Genomic DNA, 23,766 nt, shown 5'->3' with positions numbered 1-23,766 from the left:
ATAAATACAAATGTAAATAAATATAATAAGAAAAAAACCTATACAAATATGGATATTTTAATATCGCAATATTTTTTTAGTTACGTCAGATCTTAAGATAATCTTTTGCTATGTATACATTATCAAAACAATACATACTCATACATCATACATATCATATTGACAACGCATTGAGAATATACAGAGTGTCCCAAAAATGTCTCGCAATCTGGAAATGGTGAGTTCCTCGGATCATTTGAAGCAGCTTCTTCCTTTACAAAAATTTTCTCCGAGGCATCGTTAGCGAGTTATTAACGAAAAACAGTGACCAATAAGAATCGAGTACGGCTGACGCGAGGCCGCCCAGCCAACCAGCGCACGAAGCCCAGTTCCGCTCATTGTCTCGGTCGCCTCGCGCCAGCTAAGCTAGGCTTCGACCGCCTCGACCGCTGGTGCCGTTGACTCGGCCGCCTCGCGCCGGCTGAGCTGGGCTTCGACTGCCTCGACCGCTGGCGCCGTTGACTCGGCCGCCTCGCGCCGGCTGAGCTGGGATTCGACCGCCTCGACCGCTGGCGCCGTTGGCTCAGTCGTCCCGCGCCAGCTAAGCTCGCCTATCATTGGTCACTGTTTTTCGTTAATAACTCGTTAATGGTGCCTCGGAGAACATCTTTTTAAAGGAAAAAGTTGCTTCGAATGACCCAAGGAACCCGCCACTTTTGGATTGCGAGACATTTTTGGGACATCCTGTATATATATTTATCTTAACAATTACCGGAAGACATATGTCTCACTGTCTCGCAGAAAAAAACTGGTGGGACATATATATTCCAATTATCAAAATCGTTGTCCAGCACCCAAAATCGACGTGTAGCTATCCCTAGCTTAGTATTATCGATCTCTAGTGGAAAAGTAACTGAGATATCAGTAGAAAAAAGTCGGATCGATAGGGTTGAACTAAGAGTAGACGAAGAGATCGATCCTCGACGCTTACCATCAGAGGGAACAAGATGGAGGTGCTGCTGAAGGACTTGATGATCCAGAGACAGGCCAGACAGGTTAGCTGTATCACCGTGAACAGGTGCACGCGTTTCAATGGTACCTGCATCACAATCGTGCAATCTCGTCAGAAATATTGAAACCCATCGATGAATTTCACGTCAATATCTCACTGTGGCTGGTAGCGATTCTCAATGAATATAATAATCCCGATCTCGTTAATTTATTAAAATATTGAGGAGCAAACAGAGATGATCATTTGTTCAAACTAGCTTATTCGAGAACAATATTTGTCCAGTTTACCTGTCGGAGGAACATGTAGTCGGGCTGATATTTCACCGGCATAAGCATGATGAGGATTCTGTCGAAGAACTGGAGGCCTTTCAGAGAGGCGACGCCCATGTAGAGGAAAACACCGAACAAGACCGGCATGGGAATGTGGCTCAGCATCGGCGTTAGCAGGACAGAGCAGCCGATCATCAGGAAGATGAGAATGTGGGTGGCTCGCTGCTCGCGGACCCCGAGGAAGTGCGGTTTCTCTCCCGGTGCGGCGCACTCGGACTCCAGTTTGAGGGAATTCACGTGATTGATCGAGAGCACCGTCGCTGCCACGAACCACGGCAGTCCCATCACCGAGCAGATCTCGATCAGAATCGCGAGGATGAACAGGTCCAGATGGTAGCCGCACCCTTTCTAAACGAACGAATCGCATTGCTTATTAAAGTCTATTTTTTCAGACATTCCTCATCGGTAATCGTTTCCTCGATACCGAAAAATTCATACTCGAAAGATCTGCAGGGTGTCCCAAAAATGTCTCACAATCCGGAAATGAAGGGTTCCTGCGGTCATTTGAAGTAACTTTTTCCTTAGCGAAAATGCAATCCGCGGTTTTGTTTACGAGTTATCATTGGTCGGCGTTTTTCGCTAATAACTCGTAAACAAAGCCGCGGATTGCATTTCCGCTAAGGAAAAAGTTACTTCAAATGACCTCAGGAGCCCTCCATTTCCGGATTACGAGACATTTTTGGGACACTCTGTATATGACCATAAAGAGAACATAGTTCTGAAATGATTCAAAATGGCTCCTTCTTCGAGGACCTTTTTAATCTTGAACTTGCCTTCAGCTTGTTCTCCTTCCTGTTGACGATCACGGCGGTGATCTGTTGGTCCATGAAGATCAGTATAGTGCCTAGGAGAGCTGGCAGGCACGCGACGATGGCGCTCCACCACGGATTATGTTGAAAAGGCCAGATAACCCAACCCCGATTGTGCAACGTCGGCTTGAACTCCGCCGGCACTTCCAGCTTCGGTGTCGGTATGTTCACGACGTGATCGAGCGTGCTCATCGAGAAGATCGCGATGATCACCGCGAAATCGCTGACCACCTGCCTGACCTGCGAATGGAGCCAACATTTTGAGTCTATGGTACAACAGCAAAGTCTACCGCGTGTATATATATAAACACCCTACGGGGTGTTCCAAAAATGTCTTGCAATCCGGAAATCGCGGGTTCCTCAGATCATTTGAAACAACTTCTTCCTTTACAAAAATTTTCTCCGAGGCACCGTTAACGAGTTATTAATGAAAAATAGTGACCAATAAGAATCGAGTACGGCTGACGCGAGGCGGCCCAGCCAACCAGCGCACGAAGCCCAGTTCCACTCATTGGCTCGGTCGCCTCGACCGCTGACGCCGTTGGCTCGGTCGCCTCGCGCCAGCTGAGCGCGCCTCTCATTGGTCACTGTTTTTCGTTAATAACTCGTTAACGGTGCCTCGGAGAAAATTTTTGTAAAGGAAGAAGTTGCTTCAAATGACCCGAGGAACCCGCCACTTTCGGATTACGAGACATTTTTGGGACACCCTGTATATATATACATATATATTTTTATAATATATTAAATATTTATATTATAAATATTTTATATATATAATTAAAACGTCTCTGAAAATTGAACAGTTGGCTCACCTTCGATGGGAAGAAGAGAGCGTTCTTAAAGTCTTTAAGCGCGACGGATAATAAAAAGGTGCCCATGAACAGTATAATTGACATGAGGAACACATCGGGTATGTAGTGCGGTAGATTGCAACCCATCAAGGTACCGTTATAGCTCTGAAAGAGAGTTAACGAGGTTAGGGGACCCTGCAGCGGGCTGTAATCTCGGCTAACGAGAATATTCACCTGGCACGCTTTCTGGTCCAGCGCCGTCCAATTGACGTTCTCGTAGCTGGACGGCAGCGTACCATTCGGCGGTTTGCACCAACACTCGAAGTCGAACTGATCGTTCGCGTAGGTGTTGATAGGATACTTCTTACCGATCGACGACACGTTCTCGATCGCCTGAAACAAACCGATCGTTCGTGCAGCATCCGTTCATAACGGGCCACAATTTTAAAGAGACAGCAGGACGCTTCGAAACCGCGACAGCTGTCCCGTCTTCGCTTCGATCGGCTGTTAATTTCCTCCAAAGTTGCTGCCGTCTCTCGATTGTCGAATCACGAGGTAGTGGGGATCGCGAGGGACGCCTACGGGAATGGCTAGAGCGTCGTGGGCGTGGCAAAACTGCGCCGCTAAGGAGGATAAGCTGTTCCGCCGCCGTAACATCCGGCGTTCCGAAGATAGATTAAAGAAAGAATTGAAAATTAGAACAGTTGTTCTCGACGAAATGAGATGTTAGGGGATAGAGACTACATTCGAAGCCCAAGAGGAGCACCCTCGGTACGCCTGATCGTAACTCGTGACCCAAATGTCGGCTGTTTCGCTGATGAAGCGATCCGCGAAGCACGCGGCAGTTTTAGCCCATCCAATTAACTGGATCGGCCGAGAAGGACGCTATTGCATAATTAACGGGCGCGACGACGACCCAGACCGTGCCCGCCTCGAATAGTCCGATGGTTCAAGGTCTCCCGCGCCTGTTAAACTTCGCCGATCGATCGGGTACCTTGTAGATGAAGATGAAGGCGATCAGGGTGGCGAAGTTCTCCTCGGTGAACCGCGTGATGTAGCAGACCAGGGCGCTGGCGTCGATCGCGACCAGAATCACCAGGATCAGCGTGATCCACGAGCCGATCCAGAAGCGGAAGGACATGTAGTTCCAGTCGTTTATCCTACGGAAACGATCGATTCGGTGACACGTCAGATATCAGAAGCCAACCCTGATTGGCTTCCGAGACTTTCAACTGCCCTGTAACGAAAGATCTGTGAGAGACTCACTTGCAGAAGTCGAAGACGATGGTCTCGAAGACCAGAACCGGCCCGGTGGAGCCTAGAATAGTCAACGGCTGTCCGGAGAACAGGCCGTACCCGATGCCGCAAACGAAACCGGACACCAGCGACTCCATGGCGGCCATGTTCTTCCCAGTTGCTTCTCCCAGCAACCCTCCGAACGTGATTATGGGGGAAAGACAGGCGAAGTATAGAAAAATGAAGGACGCTACGCATTGGATGGCTAGGGCGTCCTTGAAATCGGACAGGTAGAACGGCGCTTTCCTCTTGATATCGTTCACCAGACCGCCAAACAGTCTTCCGCTCCTCGATAGGCCTGACTCCTCCCTCAGCTTCTGCTCGTCCCCCTCCTCGTCCATGTCCTCCTTCGGCTTCTCCTCTTTCGGTCGCTTTCTCACCTCCTAGAGAAACCAAACGAGCCTTCAGACATCGCCAAACACCTTCGTACTTCTTCAACACTATTTCTACATCCTCCTCTTCGCTAACCGGACCTCTATTTTTCCTCTGACCGTTCTCTCCACGCTGTCGCCAGTAGACTGCGGAATATTTGTGCATTTATGGCAAAATGGGTACGTATGATTTAACCCTTAGCGCTCCGCGCGTTTCTCGAGTACTGCCTACCAGTAACTCCGGCACATTTTTGGAGCGGTGCGCCTGAGATAAAGGAAGTCTTATTTTGCCGGAAGTCTTATTTTACCGGAAAAGATTACACGCCCTTGTGAATGCATTTGATTTTATTTATTTTATAAATATACATTTTCCTATTGTAAATAAAAGATAAATTTTAAATTTTGTAATTCACCATGGTGCGATATCTTTGGTAACAATCTCCCATGTGCATTTTGGGTTTACTTGGACAAGTGTCATAGTATTCACTTTGACAAATAGAGTTACTAGATATTTCTTTCAAGTTTAGAACATTTTCTGCGTAATCGTTGGTTTCCTTTATAATTTCATTTACCAATTCGTCCGTGAAAAATAATTTAACATATTGTATCGGCTGTTCAATGTTTGTACGAACTTGTGATCCAATGACCTGTGGCAATACACTAAAAGGTATTCTATCTGGAATATGTAATTCTTCCGTAACATCACGCCGTTCATCCAAGTCTTGTAACGAATCTTCGTTTTCGCTTTCAATAATTCTCATTCTTCGTCTCTTTGGTAGTATAATTTCGCTACTACTACTCGAAGCGTCAGAATCATAACCAACATTGTGTTCCACAATGTCTTTTAACTCTTGAAAATCAAATACGTCTTCGGTATCACTCGGCTCTAAATTCTCATCGTAATATTTATTTCTCTCCGTGTTGCTAACCACATAGAAAAGGTCAAAAAATGGTTTAATCGTAATGGTACAGACTTAGCACAGATAGTAGCACACTTAGTACAGACTCAACTACAGATAACAATTGCTAACGCCGACGATAACGTATGCTAAAAACAAATGACAAATGTCTCCGTAGCGGAGCCTTCGGAGCGCTAAGGGTTAAATTTGTTCAACTCGTCTGCGAGTCCGTTGCTGATACCTTTTTGCTGTTTTTCGAGAAGCAATGGATATTTGTAACTTATGAAAGACATGTATCATTTGAAACCCGAGGTTTATAATATTTAATATGCATTCACTATGAACTGTGAAATAGTTTGAGGGACAATATAAATTTTAATCGCACGTGGAGGATGTTAATTTTGATTTCATTTCACTTAGTTCACACTTTCGTTTCACTAGACCGCAGATTTTTACGCAAAATAAATATTTATAAAAATGGCATTCCGTTAGCAGTCATTTTAATAACCTCCACATAGGATAAAGATATCATCAAATAAAATAAAAACAGTGGACAGATGAAAGGAAACTAAGAACGTTGTTGTATTAATTTCAACTTATTGAAACGATCAAAGAAAGAAAGAAACTTGCGCTTGTCTCCCATTGTCTTGCAATTGATGCAGACAATTTTTATTTTGCATAGAGATTCGCGGTCCAATGAATTGCAACTCGAAATTTCGAAGGTATCGCTGTGTACCTGCGAAGGAATGGCAGCAGGAGGTTCTATCCTGATGGCGGGATCCCACTCGCCGGGCGGGAGGACCGTGACAGCGTCCAGGAACTCATCGATACCAGCCAGAAGATGGTTCCTGTTCTTCGCCTTGTACGCCACGTCGTGGAACACCTCGTCCGACATCAGCGTGGCCATTGCACGGCCGATCTCGTGGAAACCGGAGATTCCTCCCTGAAAGATAAGCGAGGTTCAGGAACGAATCGGTGTAACCGCGCGTGTCGCGTAATCCGTGAACGAAAAGAGATCGCGGAACGATCTCCCATGGATGATGCTCCCGGCATCGAACGATAACGAAGCCGTCGTTCACGTCGAATCGAAATTGCTCCCCGCGTCGGCCTCTCAGAAGCGAGAGCAGACGGGGCAATCAGCGTGGACAATTGCTTCGTTAAAACTTTAATTACTCGGAAAGAGGATTTCGAACGCGATTCGAGTGGGCACTGCGACCTCGAGGTCAGGTGTATCTTACCGTTGGCCCCAGCAGAACGAATATGAACCGGGTCGGCACCGGAACCTCCGTCAAATCGCCCATTATCCCGGCCTGGCTCAGCCGGATGAACGCTGACAAGGTTTTGTCTAAAAAATCGACCTCGCCGACGAGGATGTTGCTGGCCTCCGCCCCCGCCGGTATCTTCCGCATGAAGTGCGTGTTCCCCTGATGACAATCGCATCGGTCGAATTAAATTGGACCACGGGCTTCCTGCCCGAGTAAACTCGTCAAACCGTTGAAAAGCCGGCGCCGCTTTCCGCAAAGTCTTTCCATTGTTCGCCGACGTTTTCGTCCGACGATTCGGGTAATTGAAGAGCACCGTGGATTGTGCTCTTCCGTTTGCGTTTGGCAACAGAATCGAGGAGCCCGGTAGGAATCAGACGGTTGCCGTTCTTTTGTAGACGGGACGCGATGTTAAATAAAGTGGACAGCTTCGAAACGTACCGCAACCGACGTTCGGAAGGAATTACTACCGGATCGGGGGGACTTTATTTTTCTCTGTTCGCGTTGTTTAAGAAAATTGAAGAAACCGAGCCACGCGTTCCCGGAAAGATTGAATCACCGTTCCCTGGTGCCCCCGCGTAAAAACAAGAACGAGAGAACTGGACCGAGATAGAATGCACAGCTGCTTGAGATCATGTTATAACGTAAAAAGAATTATGTATTGCATTGGGAAGAGACTTTCAGCGTGCTCCTCCGTTCGCACTGTTTAAGAAAATTGAAGAGATAGAGGAACGCGTTTCTGGATACTCTTCGAAACGTCATTCTCTCTCGCGTCTTGTGTAAGAATAAGAATGAGAGAACAGTGCCGAGATAAAATGCACAGCTTGGAACCACATTCCAGTGGAAAATGAATTGCTGGAAGAGCTTGGAGCGGATCCAGGCTGTGGAAAGCAATGAAAGACGTAGTCGCGAGATAAGAACCGTCATTCTTGAAAGCGACGCGAGCATTTCAAGGGACTCGACCCGTCGCACAAGGGCGACCACCACGCACCCTGTGGTTTCCATCGCCGTTCTCCAAAGCGGACGAACTATGATTCCTGCTGATGGACACGCTGCTGGGACTCCGGTCCATCCCGTTGGTGGTCGTCGGTTCTTGGCCTGCAAGAGATCTAGCTTACCGCCTACTGCGTCTCTTCGGCGATTCTTAGCGAAAAGCCACGTGGGAATCGTAATCGAGGGGACGCCGCGTTACTGTTCCGTTTCCCCTCAATTACCACCGCCATCCAGGCCGGTTCAAAGCCGGATGGTCGTGACCCAGTTAAACGCGTGTCGAAAGTTTCCGAGTTGCAGGAATCCGATACGGCGGGGTTTCCGCCGGGTCCAAGCCGAAGACTTATAACCGGATCCTCTTAAACGCGACACAGTCGAAGAATCGTCGGTCTCCACGCACTTCGAATCAAATCGAACGGTCGTATCGAACCGATCGACCCCTCGACCCCCCCGACCCTTCGACTTTCGCGTCTTACCGTGCCAAAGCGCCGATTTGCCTGCCGCTTAAAACCGGAGTCGCCGAACCGAATACAAATATAAAATATATAAAATATATGTTGTATATATTATATAGAATAGCGGAGTCGGTTACGCCGAGGTGACCAATTTTTATGCGTTTCATTCGTTTTCGAGCACGATTAATTTTCTATTTATCGAATAAGATATATTAAATTTCTTTGATTCTAAAACAAACGAAACAAACGAATCTGTTTATTCGGAAATAAACAAAATATATGTTATTTGACAAAAGTAACATATATAACATATATATTAATATATATTATATATAAAATTATAAAATTAAATACCAAATGTTATATATAATATATGTTAATATGTTTAACTCCGAATTTAATGGTTAATGCTGCAATAATTAATTAACATATATATTAACATATATTATATATAATATTTAGTATTTAACATATATTAACATATATTATATATAAAATTACAAAATTAAATACTAAATATTATATATAATATATGTAAATATTAAATATAATATAATTTTATAATTTTATATATAATATATGTTAATATATAAAATATATGTTACTTTTGTTTATTTCCGAATAAACAGATTCTTTCGTTTCGTTTGTTTTAGAATCAAAGAAATTTAATACCTCTTATTCGATAAATAGAAAGTTAATCGTGCTCGAAAACAAATGAGACGCATAAAAATTGGTCACCTCAGCGTAACCGGCTTCGCTGTTCTATAATTTTTTTGCGGAAATCATTGAGAAAGTGCTACCTTTGAACTGTAGCTCATGAAAGGTTTCATTAAAAAACTCGCAGAGTTAACGCAGCTGCGGCATGTAATAGACAACCTTCTCGAGAGGACGCCGCCATCGAAACTTCAAACACGTTTTCCCTGCAGCCGACTTTTTCGAAAGTATTCGTCCGCTGTTACGCGACCCTCCGCGAAATCGTTACATTGTCCCGCGCGCAACGACGATGCAAAATTCCGAATTGTTTTTCGCTACAGTAGAGACCAAATAATGAATAGACCCTATTGTTACGAATTTTCAATTCCGCGGGTATCGCAGCTACATTCTGCGTCGGACAAACATTTTCATTTCGGCACTATGCGATCAAATATTGTTATCAAAGCAGAGCCGGTTTCGATGTCCGATTTCCCGCGCGTTCCGCGAGCCTGCAATTTTCATTAAATTCACCTGCCCGCGTGCGCGTAATTTGTAGAAAAATTTGCTGAGAGGACGGGAAGAAAAAGGGCGTGCTCTTATAACTTTTCCAAGATATTACCGACGGATTGCTCTCGGTACTCGGTGCTTCCAGCGTTAAATGTCAAGCACGGCAGAAACTCTTCCGGCAGATCGAGCACGATTTTGTTTTCCGTGTCTCGAGTTCGCACTCGATAATCGTTTGTCGATACACGTGTTATTTTCAGCGACCCTGTCGGGTTACCTGTGAAACCCGAGAGTCGTCCGTTTGGGCCTGGGATTCGTGCAACTCGCGAAATAGCCCCTTAAGGGCGTCGTTCGGGCAGATCTTTGCGTTTACGGCTACCCTTCACCTTTCCGGTTGCATTCCCATCTCTGATATCGAACACTCCTCGTAGAACACGCTGTCGACGCCAAAACTGAACGATAATTGTAGCGTGGAATTTCGGCGCAATTTGCTTCTCTAAATACCGAATAATAATGCTGAACGATGATACCGCTTCTGCGGGATAGTTTAATACGTATGCCGGCAGCGTCGCGCATACGTGACATTTACGATCTTGTCCTTTAAAAGGGAATAGTTAATTTTATGCGCGTTGGTATGTAAAGTCATAGTGCAAAGCGTAGTAATCACAGTCCATAAGTTTCGTCTGCTAAATTGTAGCAGATATATTATACCTCGCGGAGGAAGAATGCTGTACAGGGTGCTCCAAAATTATAGTATTTTCGGCAAATGAGGGGTTGCTGAGGTCATTTGAAGTAATTTTTTCCTTAGCGAAAATACAATCCGCGGCTTTGTTTACGAGTTATTAACGGAAAACAGTGACCAATGAGAGGCGAGCTCGGCTGGCGCGACGCGGCCCAGCCAGCGAGCGGTCCGAGCCCTGTTCGGCCCACTGGCTCAGCCGCCTAGCTGATCTCGCTTCTCATTGGCCAGTATTTCACGTTAATAACTCGCAAACGAAGCCGCGGATTGCATTTTCGCAAAGGAAGAAGTTACTTCGGATGACCTCGGGAACTCTCCATTTCCTGGACGTTCCATAATTTTGGGTCATCCCGTATTCAATGAAACGTTTCAACAACGAAGATGGACAACGAAAAATTATAACGAAATTGTATTATATGATCGACGTTCGAAAAGAATTACCGAACCGAAGTGATCGAAGAAACGAAGCCACGCATCTCTAGAAATAATGAATCTCATTCTTTTATACTTTGCGAAAGACAGAAATGAGAAACAAACATACTGGAGATACATTTGAGTGGTCACATATTTCAGCACATTTAGCAGTCTAAACAAATTAAATTTTGTGAACAATATCGCTTAGGACGATTCGTTTTAAATCTTGAAAAATATAAGTTTCCACGAGGAGCGTTCAATTGTTCTTCCAGCGTCTCGCGATTCGATAACGGAAGAACAGATGCGAAATGCACCGTTGCGTTATTTTCTCTCTTTTTTTTTAGGGAACGAGCCAAGTCTCGGGTACGTTTGTATATCAAGATAAAGCAAGCACAGAAAAGCAAAGTTTACCGGGATTACCGGGTATTGCAAGGAAGCGGCTACCGGGATTCAGCGTTGCCCCACTGCCGTGACTTGTTGCGCCGGCGATCGCCGGTGCGGAATTCGATTCCTCCACTAAAAATGAGCATGAAACACACACACCGGGCTAAACCTGTATTTACAGAGGCGAGGTGTTGGTTAGGACAGGCCGAAAGAACGGTGGGACCATCGTCCTCCATAAGCATCCCGCCGATCGGCGCGGATTATCTCTCCCATGCCGGATATTTTCCAGCGAAATTCGCAACGATTTCTGAGCCACTTGCTCCTTCTGAGGTTACTTCCATCCAAATTGAGACAGCGTGACGTTTTACGTACACAGACGAGACAGAGCAATTTTTCAAAACTGAACTAAATGACTTGAACTTTTTTTTTTAGACGATGGAGGGTCTGGTCTACTAGATGATGCCTAAAAAGCTTTTTTTAAATTTTGCTATTACTTTGAATGAAAAGAAGAAATTAAAAGCCCTTGTTTCTTAACTTTTTTATGTGAGGCTATAATGAAAATTTAAAAAATACCTTTCGCAGTTAGGGAGACATTATTGCATTGGGAAGCATAATTCTTTCATTGTCAACCCCTTGCACCGAATGCTATAATTTCTTCTACTGCAATAATTTCCCTGATAGAACGAGGCATTTTTTGTTTCTCGTACCTCTTCACTTACTTTCATTCCTAGATTTTAATAATAGAAGAATCAAATTTTGTTTCGATTTAGCAGAAATGGATGCCATTCATGTCCAGCAGATAATGTACGAATGATTCTTTTTGTAACAATCTCTCAGATAAAACGAGACAATTTTTATTCCTTCTATGTCTTCAATTAATCTCTTTCCTAGATTTCTATAGCAGAGGTATAGGTCTCGATTGAAAAGAAACGAATAACCATCATCGACTCGTCATAGCGCTGAATTTAACTACCGAGCTAAAAGCTAAGCGACTCAGAACGAAACAATTTGACGAAGAGATTCATGTAAAAATCGTTGAACTTTCAACAGAATTGTAGTGTTCGATGAATCGTTTTCTTTCTAGATCGGCACAGACGAATTGGCCAAAGTAAACCGAAGGGAATGATCACCGATAACATTTTTCCTCTTCCGCGGCTATGAAGAGAAGTTCCCCGTTCAGCGAAACAAATTTTTCTCGCCGGCCAATCTGCCGGAGAATTTATGAGCGAGCGAACGCGTGAAATTGTGCAGCTGGGAATTTCCCGTGAAATATCCGGCAGGCAGGGCCGAGTACGTATCCGCGCCGGTCCTGCGGACCCTTTAATCTCGAGGACGCAGGAGTTCCGGCCGTTCCTCGATCCATTATCGTTACCATAGATCAGTCGGAGACGGTGTACAGTGCTACGTGAGTAAGAGGAAACGGGAAATTAGTCGGCTGGCTGAAAAGACAGACTGGTTTAGTCGGTTAGAAGTGCGACGGGTCATTAAGTAGCACGATACACGATAAAAAGTACATGATAGTCAAAAGATACACACTGATTCGATGCACACGTGCGTTGTTACACAATTAGAACGTTAAGATCATGCCTTCGTGAATTGAATATCGTATAGAATGATTCGCCTGCCCGTTTACGCGGGTACGTGCACTCGAGAACCGTTCGCGGCGTGCTCGGGGTCGGCCTTCCTTTGAGCGCTCGTTAGCGGCCCGGGGACGCGAAACGCGACGGTACAGAGGAACCGCTTGTCTTTGCACGGTCGAACGAATCTTAATTGAACGTTTCCGACGGCGCGCATCGAGAGATATTGCCCGGACGCGAGAGCGAGCCGAATACGCGAGTAATCATAGTTTCGTTAATCCCGTACGCGCGATGCGATTGATACTCGATAACGGCTCGTTGCTCCACGAAATGCTGTTTCGCGAGATTGACGCGCGAAAATGACGCTGCGATCGATCGGCTCGGTGCAGTGCTGGGCTACTGTAAACACCTAGAAGAGAGACACAGAAACGAGCGAATAGAGAGAGAGAGAGAGAGAGAGAGAGAGAGAGAGAGAGAGAGAGAGAGAGAGAGAGTGAGGACGGTCGAACCGGATCGGCTTGCATCGTGTGTCACAAATTGGTTGCAGTTACTCGTATTGTACACCTGTGATCCAAGAGCAAAAAAAGAAACAGAGAGACTGGAAAAAAAGTGAGAAGGATCTCACGAAACACACGGACTTTGGTGCAGTCGATTAGAGTTCATAGCAACGATAACCACCTGACGATCTAACCTTTTAGCTGGCACATCGCGAACCACGTCGTGAATCCGACCACGTGCGGAACAGCGAATTCGGCTGACAGAAACATAAGAAACAATCGTTTGAGTCCTGGGATCGTCGAGATTTCTGTGGGCTCCGGATCAGGCTGTGGCACGGTTCACCCTGCAGGAAACCGCTCCGACTCCTTTCGGAACGCCACAGCCACGCCCACTGAGCACAGGCCACGCCTACTCTGCGCGGAGGAAGCTACAGGAAAATTCTCCTGTCGCTATCGAACTCGCAACTTCGAGAGTTCCTTTTGGTTTTCTCTGTGTTGAGAGTGCCGAGGGGGCGTGGCTCCGCGGCTCCACAGGGCAAACCACGCCCAGGACCGCTCCAAATCTATTATATCTGTACTTTAGGAAGTTTTTCTAATATCGAGAGTGCACGTGATTCACGAGAGGCGATCGTTCTCTCAATGCGAACAACACACTCGTCCGATGATTGTGATTTGATGAAAGCGGTTGAGGAAGCACCATAACCCAAGGATCGAAGCTGTAATTGGCTGACTGGCCTACGCTATACCTGGAACCAGCAGGTACGGTCCTTTCAGATCTTTCGCCTCTTTCGACAGCAGAGCTGTGTTCGAATTAGGGCAACTGCTGCTGCGAGCTACCGAGGGCGCGTACGCGTCCCCAGCGTCACGACGCTCCTGTAAATCTGATGTCAACAACGCAAGCATACCACATGTACAGTTGTCATCTGAAAATGTCGAGTGTTTTGCACGTGTTTAATTGTGTGCTGGATTGTTGAGACAGCGTGGGCTGCCGGGAGTCGAAATACAGTAATGTCTCTCTAATTGACGCTCAGATTGTCCACGAAAAATGGATAATTTAGGAAGAGGAGATACGATTATTCGAGCCTTGCTGTTCGTTTTCATAGTTACGAATTGTCAAGAACTATGAGAAATGAGTTGCAAGGCTGGAATAATCGCATCTCCTCTTCCCGATTTGTCCATTTCTGTGGACAATCCGAGCGTCGATTAGAGAGACATTACTGTAAGCATCGACATTTCGGTCGTACCGGGCCAAACAGTCGTAAATTAAGGCTTTTGGACATCTTTGAATCTTGTGAAATTGTTGTTGTATGTCTGTATGTCTGTAGTATCGTACACAATAGTGTGGGTAATGTTCAGGAGTCTCGGAATAATTAGTTAGAACGTTTTGTTGGAGAGACGAATCTGAAACGGACTCTCGAACTTTCATCGTCGCGATGTGTAACCATTGATAGAAACATGGAAACAGTCAGCCTTCAAATGTTCAAGGCACACAGATATCCAGTTAGAACACGAACACGTTCCATTGTGCTAAAACTATCGCCAACATCGCTATACATTCACCATCGTGCGTACAAGAAACCGTCGATAAAAACGCGAATGCAACTTGCGTTTGTACTCGAAACATTTTTTGTCTCGTATAGTGTTAACATAGAACCACTTGTGCAAACATTAACCAACCAGCCTTTAAACATTCGACACTTGAACACACGGATTGATCGTGCTACAACGTTATGTTCTTTATTCGTGTGCTAACGTAACAATCGAACACACGAATCAGCTTTCAGCCATTCAACGTCCGGACCATTCGCGCCAGAAATACCGTTGCATCGTGTTCGCTGAAATTTCTTCGTGTTATCTAACCCATTCACGCAATCAATAACTCGCGTAATAACTTCCAATCCCACATGTTACAATTACTATGACCGTCTGTCTCTTTCGTAAGCGTCCAAATACCATATTAAAATAAACGATCGAAGTGTCCGCAGAGAGGACAGAAAAGTTCCATGGACAATGGGATCCGAACAAAAGGGAAGCAAACCCGAAGAGACCCGTGTTCCGCACGAGAAGTCGGCCTTTTCGTTCGGTTTCGATTAGGGCTGCCGCACGTATGGCGGCCGTCTATTCGTACAACGTCCGTCGTTGGTCGGTCGATTGATATCGAGAGCTACTGTGTCAATGGATTGCGGGGGTGTGCAACGTTGGCAAACTTACTCTTCGACGAGGAGTGGTTGCGTCCGATCTCGGCCAACGATCTGATGATTGGCAGTCTGGACATGTTGTTGTCTTTACGTCTCTCGTGCTGATGCCGGTGTCTCACTAGCAGAGCTTCTCTCACCTGAAACCCAGAAACTTGTTGATCGACCATTTACTTATATTTTGCACGCTATTTTGACTTCCATCAAATCTAACGATTTCGTAACTTTCACACTTTGACTGCCGCGTCACTCGCATCCGGGTGAACGGAATCATTTCCTCAGAATAAACAGTTGATCTCTACCTTAAGCTGTTATATCTATTTTTTATAATCTATTATATTATAATCTATAATATAATCTATTATATTATAATCTATAATATAATCTATTATATTATAATCTGTATAATATAATCTATTATATTATAATCTGTATAATATACTCTATTATATTATAATCTGTATAATATACTCTATTATATTATAATCTGTATAATATAATCTCTGTTATATTATAATCTATAATATAATCTCTGTTATATTATAATCTATAATATAATCTCTGTTATATTATAATCTATAATATAATCTATTATATCTTTCTAATTTTTCAAAAATAATTCTGCTCATACAACTTAATTTTCCAATCTCAATTTGATTAAATACATCACTTCAATTTCATGAAAAAAATTGTCCGATGCGTTTGCAACAAGGAAACTTCTAAAAGACGTAGCTCGAGCACTGAAATATGCGCAGCTTCGATTACGAAGTTTAATGATCTTCCATCACAGTATACCTTCTCTCGCGTCTCGATCGGCAGCGATCCCTTGTTGATCATGTTGTCGAGGACCAGGTCGGCAATTTGCTCGAGGCTGACGGCCTCCATGTCCAGCATCACGGTGCCGTTCAGCAGAAGGCTCCTCAGCTCGAACAGGGCGTGCAAGGAGAGGGTGGCTACGTGAGGTTTGCTCCATCTATTTCCGCCCTCCTCCACGTCCTCCTCGAACTTGATCCATCTGAGAAGAAACACCGCGGCAGGACCGCTCTTAATCTCTTCGTATCTGGTACGGGATCGTTGTTCCCGGAGTGCTGCAGACGGTGGGTGCATCGTGTAACGAGCCAGTGAAAATTACCTTGCCGTTTCCTTCCACTCCATCTCGTCGCCGTCCCTGACGAGCTCCTCCATCTCGGAGAAAAGCGGGTGGGACTCGTGCGCATCGTCCCCGACCTCTTCGCCCAAGATGAACTGCACCCTCTGGGCCGGCGGTGTGACTGCAATTCAACGCGTTCGCACGTGAGACACCGGCGTCCCGGCCACTTTCTCGCATGTTCAAAGAAACAGCTTCACACAAAATATCGATGCAGAAGAGAGCAAACAATGTGTCGAAAACCTAATGTTGGCTCCGGCTGTTGTTCTGCCCGACGCGCTGAGGTCTGACAAGCTTGGCGGGCGACGCTCGACTTTCGGACAAACTCGCGCAATTTGCTAAAAGTTCCATTGGCGCTGTCTTTCGACTTCAAAGGAGAACATTCCGCTTCTGCCCGAGCGGCTCATTTCATTCTATGTATCGTTAAATTGAAGAGCATAGAGAAAAAGACGAGCTTAGCGTCGTTAACCCTTTCGCGCCGAGCGCCGCATATTTGCGACACCCACTCGACGACCTGTGGGTACGGGCACCGCATATAAATGAAATGAAGTGTATACAGAAGACGCGGATGTGTAATTTGTAGCAAAAATGAGAAAAGAACGGATTCGCGGTACGAGTGCAAAGATTGCGATGTTGGCCTTTGTATAGATCCTTGCTTTCAAATATATCGCACAGAATTATATTATTAGTTTTTACATATTATTATATTTTAATAATTTTCGTCTCTCGTTATTAATTATATTAAACATTTAATCGTTAGGCTTTGTAATTATATAAATACCTATGTTACCTATAATTTTGTAAGTCTTTTTAAATTAAAAATGTAAATATACTTATTACGTTGGAGCAACGATTGTCTTATTCGGCACAGTTATTAATTAAAATGCCTCGCAATCCGAAAGTGGCGGGTTCCTCGGGTCATTCGAAGGAACTTTACAAAAATGTTCTCCGAGGCACCATTAACGAGTTATTAACGAAAAACAGTGACCAATGAGAGGCGAGCTCAGCTGACGCGAGGCGACCAAGCCAACGGCGCCAGCGGTCGAGGCGGTCGAATCCCAGCTCAGCTGGCGCGAGGCGACCGAGCCAATGAGCGGAACTGGGCTTCGTGCGCTGGCTGGCTGGGCCGCCTCGCGTCAGCCGTACTCGATTCTTATTGGTCACTGTTTTTCGCTAATAACTCGTTAACGGTGCCTCGGAGAAAATTTTTGTAAAGGAAGAAGTTGTTTCAAATGGTCCGAGGAATCCGCCATTTCCGGATTACGAGACATTTTTAGGACACCCTGTATCTACAGAAACCACGTGCACTGTGCATATTTCTGGAGCGAGTATCTGTTCAGTGTCGGTACTTCGGCGGATGGAGCTGCCGCAGCGAAAGGGTTAAATCAAGCTTAATCGCGTATTTTGCTCGTTTCCCTCGATACGCTTCTACCATCTTTCGATGTAAGTATCGTAAAAGCATCTAGAACCATTATCATAAATTAAAACGTCGCTAAACGACCGTAATTTAAAAATTGAAGCTTCTCCCTCGCAATTCGAATCGGCATCATCGAACAACGCGAAAGTTCCAACAGAGAAAGATCGCGCAAATTCGCGGAGAAGGGCGAGCGTCACGGGCCATTGCTCGCGATGTTCGTGCACGTGTGTGAATGAGACGCGACGAGAAGAGAGACCACGGACCTTGTTTCCAGCTAGAAGGATGTGTCGATGACAGTTGCCGTGAAGTAAACGTAAAATGAGAAAAAACTAGTGCCGAGAACCACCTATATAAATTGAACACAGCTGCCATACGAAAATGAGACATCGACCGGTGCGGTGCAAAGGGGGTGCTCGATCGTCGATGACGCATGCACGCATCGGCGAGGAGCATCGACGACGTCCAAATGGAACGCGAAGCGGAAACTTGTATCATTGTTTTAGCCACGCAGCCGGCGTGGAAGCTGCTCGATCGTGCTGCTGCATGAGACGCGGAGAATCGTGTGCATCGAACAATCTATTATCCGAGACCATTCGTAGAGGCGATGAGCACGTGAAAGCATCGGGGACTCGAGGAAAGACGCGTCGAGAAGCGAGCGCCTCGATGGTAATCCGCTTTTGACGTAGCCGCCGCGTCGCATTAACGATCGTCAGCGGTCTTTATGTAACGATGATAAACCAGTTAATGAGACGTCCGAGCAGCCGTACGCGAGGCGGCACCCGCCGATAAATATTGATGTTCGCCGAAACGCATCAGCTGACTCGCACGAGCGCCGACCGTCGAATCGGCAATTATCCGTGCGCCGGCGATACCAATTTCATCGAATTTAATTACCGTCGCGGCCGGCTAATGAAGCGTTCGTGACATCACTTCCGATCGCGTAGTTTGCTCGCTGCTATGCCGTTTCGCCGTACGACGGATCCTCGATTAACCGGATTAGCGGAAGCGTGGCTGGCACGACATTGTTAAAACGCTCTGCCGAATAATCTGTTTTCTGCACGGTTTTGCGCTATTGTTCCGTTCTTTAAATTGCTTCTGTTAAATCTCAATGAAATTGCTTCGAAACTGTTCCGTTTAAGTTGCGTTTAGATTGTGCCCCGTTCTCGATTCGAGCCGTTTTGTTTTCGGTCTTGCGTGCTCGAGAGAAAAATGAATGGGAACAGTTGATATTTATTGTTATTTTATACAATGAAGCCTCTTGTAAACAAGACGGACAATTTCAGTTTTACGTAAACGTCTGTAAAATATGTTTTCCCGGCACTGTGTCTTCGGATTAATAAGAAGGCTAGAAATGAAGGCTGGCAGATAAAGGTGAATTAACTTTTGGTACTCCGTTGGTCTAGCTAATTGAGGTATTTGCATAGTTCTATCGCTGACGATACGCTAATTTGGACGTACGAATGGTCTCTCGGTGAAAGTGTACGTAAATGCAGAGGAGTCTGGTGTTATACACAGTATTAGGGGCTTACATATCATCTCGCCGTCGGGATCGCAGAAGCTAGATAGTCGACTCCTTCGAGTCATCAGCAATTGTCCTGAAACGTCAAGGAGACAAGACACGTCGGCGATAATTTTGCTAATCGAGCTCAACTCTCTAAGTTGATCAGACCCCTTCAAATTACAACTATCAAGTCTTATCACGCTAATACGATGCGTAACATGGTTGGATGCTTTCCTTGTGGATAGCAGTGAACGTTCATTTTTTTCTTTACGATCCCACGAAACGGGTGAATGAGTCCCTCTGAATCTGAAACGAATTCCGCTGAATCTGAAGTGAACTCTACAAAGTTCGAAATGGGTTCTCCTGAATCTCTGAAACGAATGCAGAGGCTCGCGGATACTGATCATTGGACCGCGGATTTTATGCACTTGTAACAGAAATGAATGATTGAAATATAAAATCGGAGACGTAAGAATTTGACGATTTTGTTACGCTATCTTCACGTTAACAGAATACATTAATGTCTTCCTAATTGACGCTCGGATTGTCCACAAAAGTGAACAATTTGGAAAGAGGAGACACGATTATCCCAGCCTTGCAACTCCTTTCTCATAGTTCTTGACAATTCGTAACTATGAAAACGAACAGCAAGGCTCGAATTATCGTATCTCCTCTTCCCAAATTGTCCATTTTTCGTGGACAATCTGAGCGTCAATTCGAGAGACATTACTGTAATTAGTAGAATCAATTTATTTTCATTCAATTTCTGTTTCTCGCGGTCGACGTAGGAAATTTGTATTTTGCATAATGATCCACAGTCCACCGATCACACATCATTTAGAACGGAACGACTTTGGATTGTTAAAAATTGGATCGTTATTCTAAATGGTGTGCGATCAGTTCCTTGAGCCACCGCATTTCCAAATCTGAGGCGAATCCTCCTTAAATCCGAAGCGAATCCTCTCGTAAAACCGACAACGCTGTGTCGCGGTGACAAACCCGATGAAATCTAAGGAGCAATTGAAGCCGATAGTGCTTCCTCGACGCGTTAGCGTAATAAAATCATCGGCAGAAGTCCGTAATCTTTTTTACGATTCAAGTAAAGAAAATCTAATCACCCACGAATCCCGAGAATCTACTACGAAGAGGGTAAAACTTCGCTGACATCGCTCGGCTGGCCGAACTGGCTACGCAAAAATTGCTATAGGATAGCGAAAGCGCATCCCGGCCGATTAGGGTTAACAAGATCGAGTTTCCGAACAGCTGGCAAGTCGCCGTCGGCGTCAAAGTGAAAAGCATCGATTGCATCGATGGAGGAAACGAGCTTGGAATAGAATGCATGCGGTGCATCGAACGTGCCCTAGCTTTCGGTCACCGTTGACATCGGACGACCTCGTAAACACGCATCGGATCGATCGCGTATCCCCGACGAAGCTGATCCTCGGGCTTCCAATTTCGAAGTTCGATCGGGCGCCCCGCCGGTTTTCGGTCCGCTGGCTCGGAATGCCAGCTCGATCTCGATCGTCCGACGCCGCCGCCGGTGTTCCGCGGGGGAGGCTGGTTTCTCCCCATGTTCGTTTAAAAACCGGAGGTTCAAGGGTCGAGGGTGCCGCGGGAGAAAGGAAGACCCTTCGCCGGGACTCGATATCGGTCACCAACTTGTACCCGGTGTGCCAGAAGTAGGGTGAACAACCGGGCAAGTCCTGACAAGTGGTTGGCTCGGTGCCACGCACCGCTCGATACAGCCGCAAAGTGCAACACACCGTGCAACCTGCACACAGGCCTCGCCGTGCGACGCTCGCAGAGCCTCGAAGCCGGTGCACCCTTCGACGACGACGACGACGCGACGCGCTAATGGGAACGACCAGGCAAAGCGGAGACAGACAGTCGTTTTCATCGCGAACACCGCGATTGTATCTCCCGTCTATCGCGCACTCGCGAGAGTACGGTAGATGCACCGATTGTGGCCCGCGCATCTTTTCTGGCCATCGGTATTGTTACAGTATAACCTCGATTAACCGAACTGGATTTTCCTCGATCTCTGTTATTCGGATCTTTTTTATCATTCTTAGCGATAACGATGAAACTATAGAAGGACCTCGATTAAATCTCGACCTATCGTCTTATACTACTGTATCGATAATTTATCGAAAGTAAAACGAAATTAACTATGAATTTTGTATTCGGATTCGTAGTTGGCTACAGTTTCTAGCGATCAACAGAACTTCAAACTAGTAAATACAGGGTGTCCCAAAAATGTCTCGCAATCTCGTAACGGGGGATTCCTGAGGCTATTCGAAGCAACTTTCTCCTTAGCGAAAATGCAATCGTTAATAATTTTGTTACCCTCTATTGCATGACAGATATAAAAACTAACGGTATCAACTAATCTATTAAAACTTGTACATTTCTTGCGTGGCACAAGACTTTCAAGAATATTTCCGTGGAAATTCTTATAAATCCATAACGTGGCCACAAACGGTACATCTACCCTATCTCGTTTCCCCGTTTGCGACGTCCGTCGTCGTCGCCGTCGTTTCGGGATGGATAGCAACCCAGTTTCCTCGGTCTTTAGAATCCACCATGCGCCTACAATGGGCAAAGGAGGCTGGACGATCAGAAAATTGCTCTGTTGGCTCGGAATCGGTTCATTTCGCCGGAGTACCGGAGACCGTTTCCGACTGAGAGAGGAATATTTCTTCGGGGGCCTCCCGGCTAAGTGGATTATCAGAGTTAGTATTCCCTCTACGCGATGTTTAGAGTCGGTTTATAGTTGAGTAGATTACGTTACGAACGAGTAGGGTGAAAGCCCCGGCAGAGGTGAGCAATAAGAGGAAACTGCTAGGTTAATTCGGCACGAGCGCTGAGAGCAAAGCGTTCCTTCTTTCCCTTTTTTTTTGGCAGCGAGGAATTCTGCTCCCTGAGGCACTTCTCAAACGGATCGATTATCCGAACCTGAAGACCCTCCGAGATTATCGGGAGAACCCTCCTGGGTTCCCATTGCGATATTTAGCCGCGAACATTCGGCTTGAATGGCAATTTACGGATCACCCTGAGCTTAAGATTATGGCTATAATAAAATCAGAAATGAATGGGACGGCGGATTTGCCGAGGCTGGACGAGCAAAAAAATTGCTCTGTCGGCTTAGGATCGGCTCTTTAGCGCTTCTGCCGAGGCAGCGATTTTTCTTGACGGGAACGAAGTTTTCTTTCGGATAAGGGAGACCGGGGCCGGTTGTGACTTTTTCACGGAAACCTTGGTATCACGTGTTGTCTTTACGTTGATTAATCTGAGATCTTAACATTTTTATCAGGTAAACTAATCAGCTTTAATTGGTATATGTGATTTCATAATATCAGGTAAACTAATCAGCTTTAATTGGTATATGTGATTTTATAATATCAGGTAAACTAATCAGCTTTAATTGGTATATGTGATTTTATAATATGTCAAACGGAACATCAAAAAGTAATGTAACGTCTCGTATCAGATATTAATGAAGAATACGATAAAGAATAAAATGTTACAAGTACACTGCTGCAAACAATAAACATTGATCAATATTTAATTAGAAATTACACTCAAATTATCACAAATAACACATGTTTACTGTCAAGGTAGTATTCGGACAGTCTTCGAGTCGATCTTTATATGACTCCAAAATAAAAAACGGAGGTATCTTCTAACTTTCGTGCTCGAACTAAAGAATAAAAATGATTTCTAACAACTTTACTTACAAGAAGCGTTCATTAAACAATATTGAAATCAAAGACATTTCTTTCAATTTTAATCTGAGTATTACTTGTGTAAATTCTCGATTAAACGAAATAACGAGACATTCAGCCTGAACAATAGCTGTCACAATGAATGCACGCATAGCATTACAGTAATGTCTCTCTGATCGACGCTTAGATTGTCCACAAAAATTTGGGAAGAGGAGCCTTGCGACTCGTTTTTATAGTTACCGATTTTCGACAATTATAAAAACGAGCTGCGAGACTCGAACAATCGTATCTCCTCTTCCCAAATTATCCATTTTTGTGGACAATCCGAGCGTCGATTAGGGAGACGTTACTGTACTTAATGTTCCCTGTGGCACATTTAACGTGACATTTCGCACGTGACCTGAAAACGAAAGGTGTCGCGAGCATTTCATTCTCTCTCGGTTCAATTCCAACTACTTTCTTTCATCGAAAATGTTCATCGTAACTTTTTGCCCCCGTAACATCTAGCATCAGGCCATCCCTATCTGTCTGTCGAATGAGTTATCTCGTTGACGGAACTGGCAATTCCTTAGCACACCGGAGGATTTTCTCGTCGCCTTTTTACGAGTGGCAGAAGCACCGTGTTGCCAAGTTCGCTGCCGAATCTGATGTCTTGGAGGGAGGATCAGGGGAGTCGGTTTCTTGCTAACGTCCCGCAGACCGCCCCGAAGCGACGACGGCGTCGCGACGCCGGCGATTAACTTCTATTCGAAACCTCGAAAACTCGTGACCTACAAAAGA

At 45.3% G+C, this 23,766-nt stretch overlaps 1 protein-coding gene across 19 annotated transcripts in view; it reads right to left on the bottom strand.

Annotated features, from left to right (window-relative positions):
- The window catches only part of Ndae1 (Na[+]-driven anion exchanger 1), a 59,087-nt gene that overhangs the window by 8,461 nt on the left and 26,860 nt on the right, over positions 1–23,766 (bottom strand). For 8 of the 19 annotated variants that reach the window (XR_013033835.1, XM_076523574.1, XM_076523584.1 and 5 more), the window contains 16 exons: positions 19,290–19,355; positions 16,329–16,467; positions 15,992–16,211; positions 15,213–15,336; positions 13,748–13,924; positions 10,955–11,059; positions 7,740–7,846; positions 6,725–6,910; positions 6,223–6,429; positions 4,187–4,599; positions 3,915–4,080; positions 3,155–3,313; positions 2,942–3,085; positions 2,090–2,369; positions 1,279–1,664; positions 971–1,078 (listed from right to left, as the gene is read on the bottom strand). Coding sequence is in view for 17 of the 19 variants with exons in the window: in XM_076523574.1 (XP_076379689.1) it covers positions 971–1,078; positions 1,279–1,664; positions 2,090–2,369; positions 2,942–3,085; positions 3,155–3,313; positions 3,915–4,080; positions 4,187–4,599; positions 6,223–6,429; positions 6,725–6,910; positions 7,740–7,846; positions 10,955–11,059; positions 13,748–13,924; positions 15,213–15,336; positions 15,992–16,211; positions 16,329–16,467; positions 19,290–19,355 (2,987 nt within the window). In the remaining 2 variants the exon portion in view is untranslated. Of the gene's footprint in view, positions 1–970; positions 1,079–1,278; positions 1,665–2,089; positions 2,370–2,941; positions 3,086–3,154; positions 3,314–3,914; positions 4,081–4,186; positions 4,600–6,222; positions 6,430–6,724; positions 6,911–7,739; positions 7,847–10,954; positions 11,060–13,195; positions 13,259–13,747; positions 13,925–15,212; positions 15,337–15,991; positions 16,212–16,328; positions 16,468–19,289; positions 19,356–23,766 lie in introns of all 19 variants that reach the window. The other 11 variants (XR_013033836.1, XM_076523576.1, XM_076523569.1 and 8 more) reach the window with 10 other exon arrangements.

Source organism: Megalopta genalis, chromosome 7 (genome assembly GCF_051020955.1).
Source record: "Megalopta genalis isolate 19385.01 chromosome 7, iyMegGena1_principal, whole genome shotgun sequence".
In the NCBI taxonomy this organism is placed as follows: Eukaryota; Metazoa; Arthropoda; class Insecta; order Hymenoptera; family Halictidae; genus Megalopta; species Megalopta genalis.
Note: the sequence above shows the minus strand (reverse complement) of the source record. Positions and strands in the feature narration are given on the sequence as shown.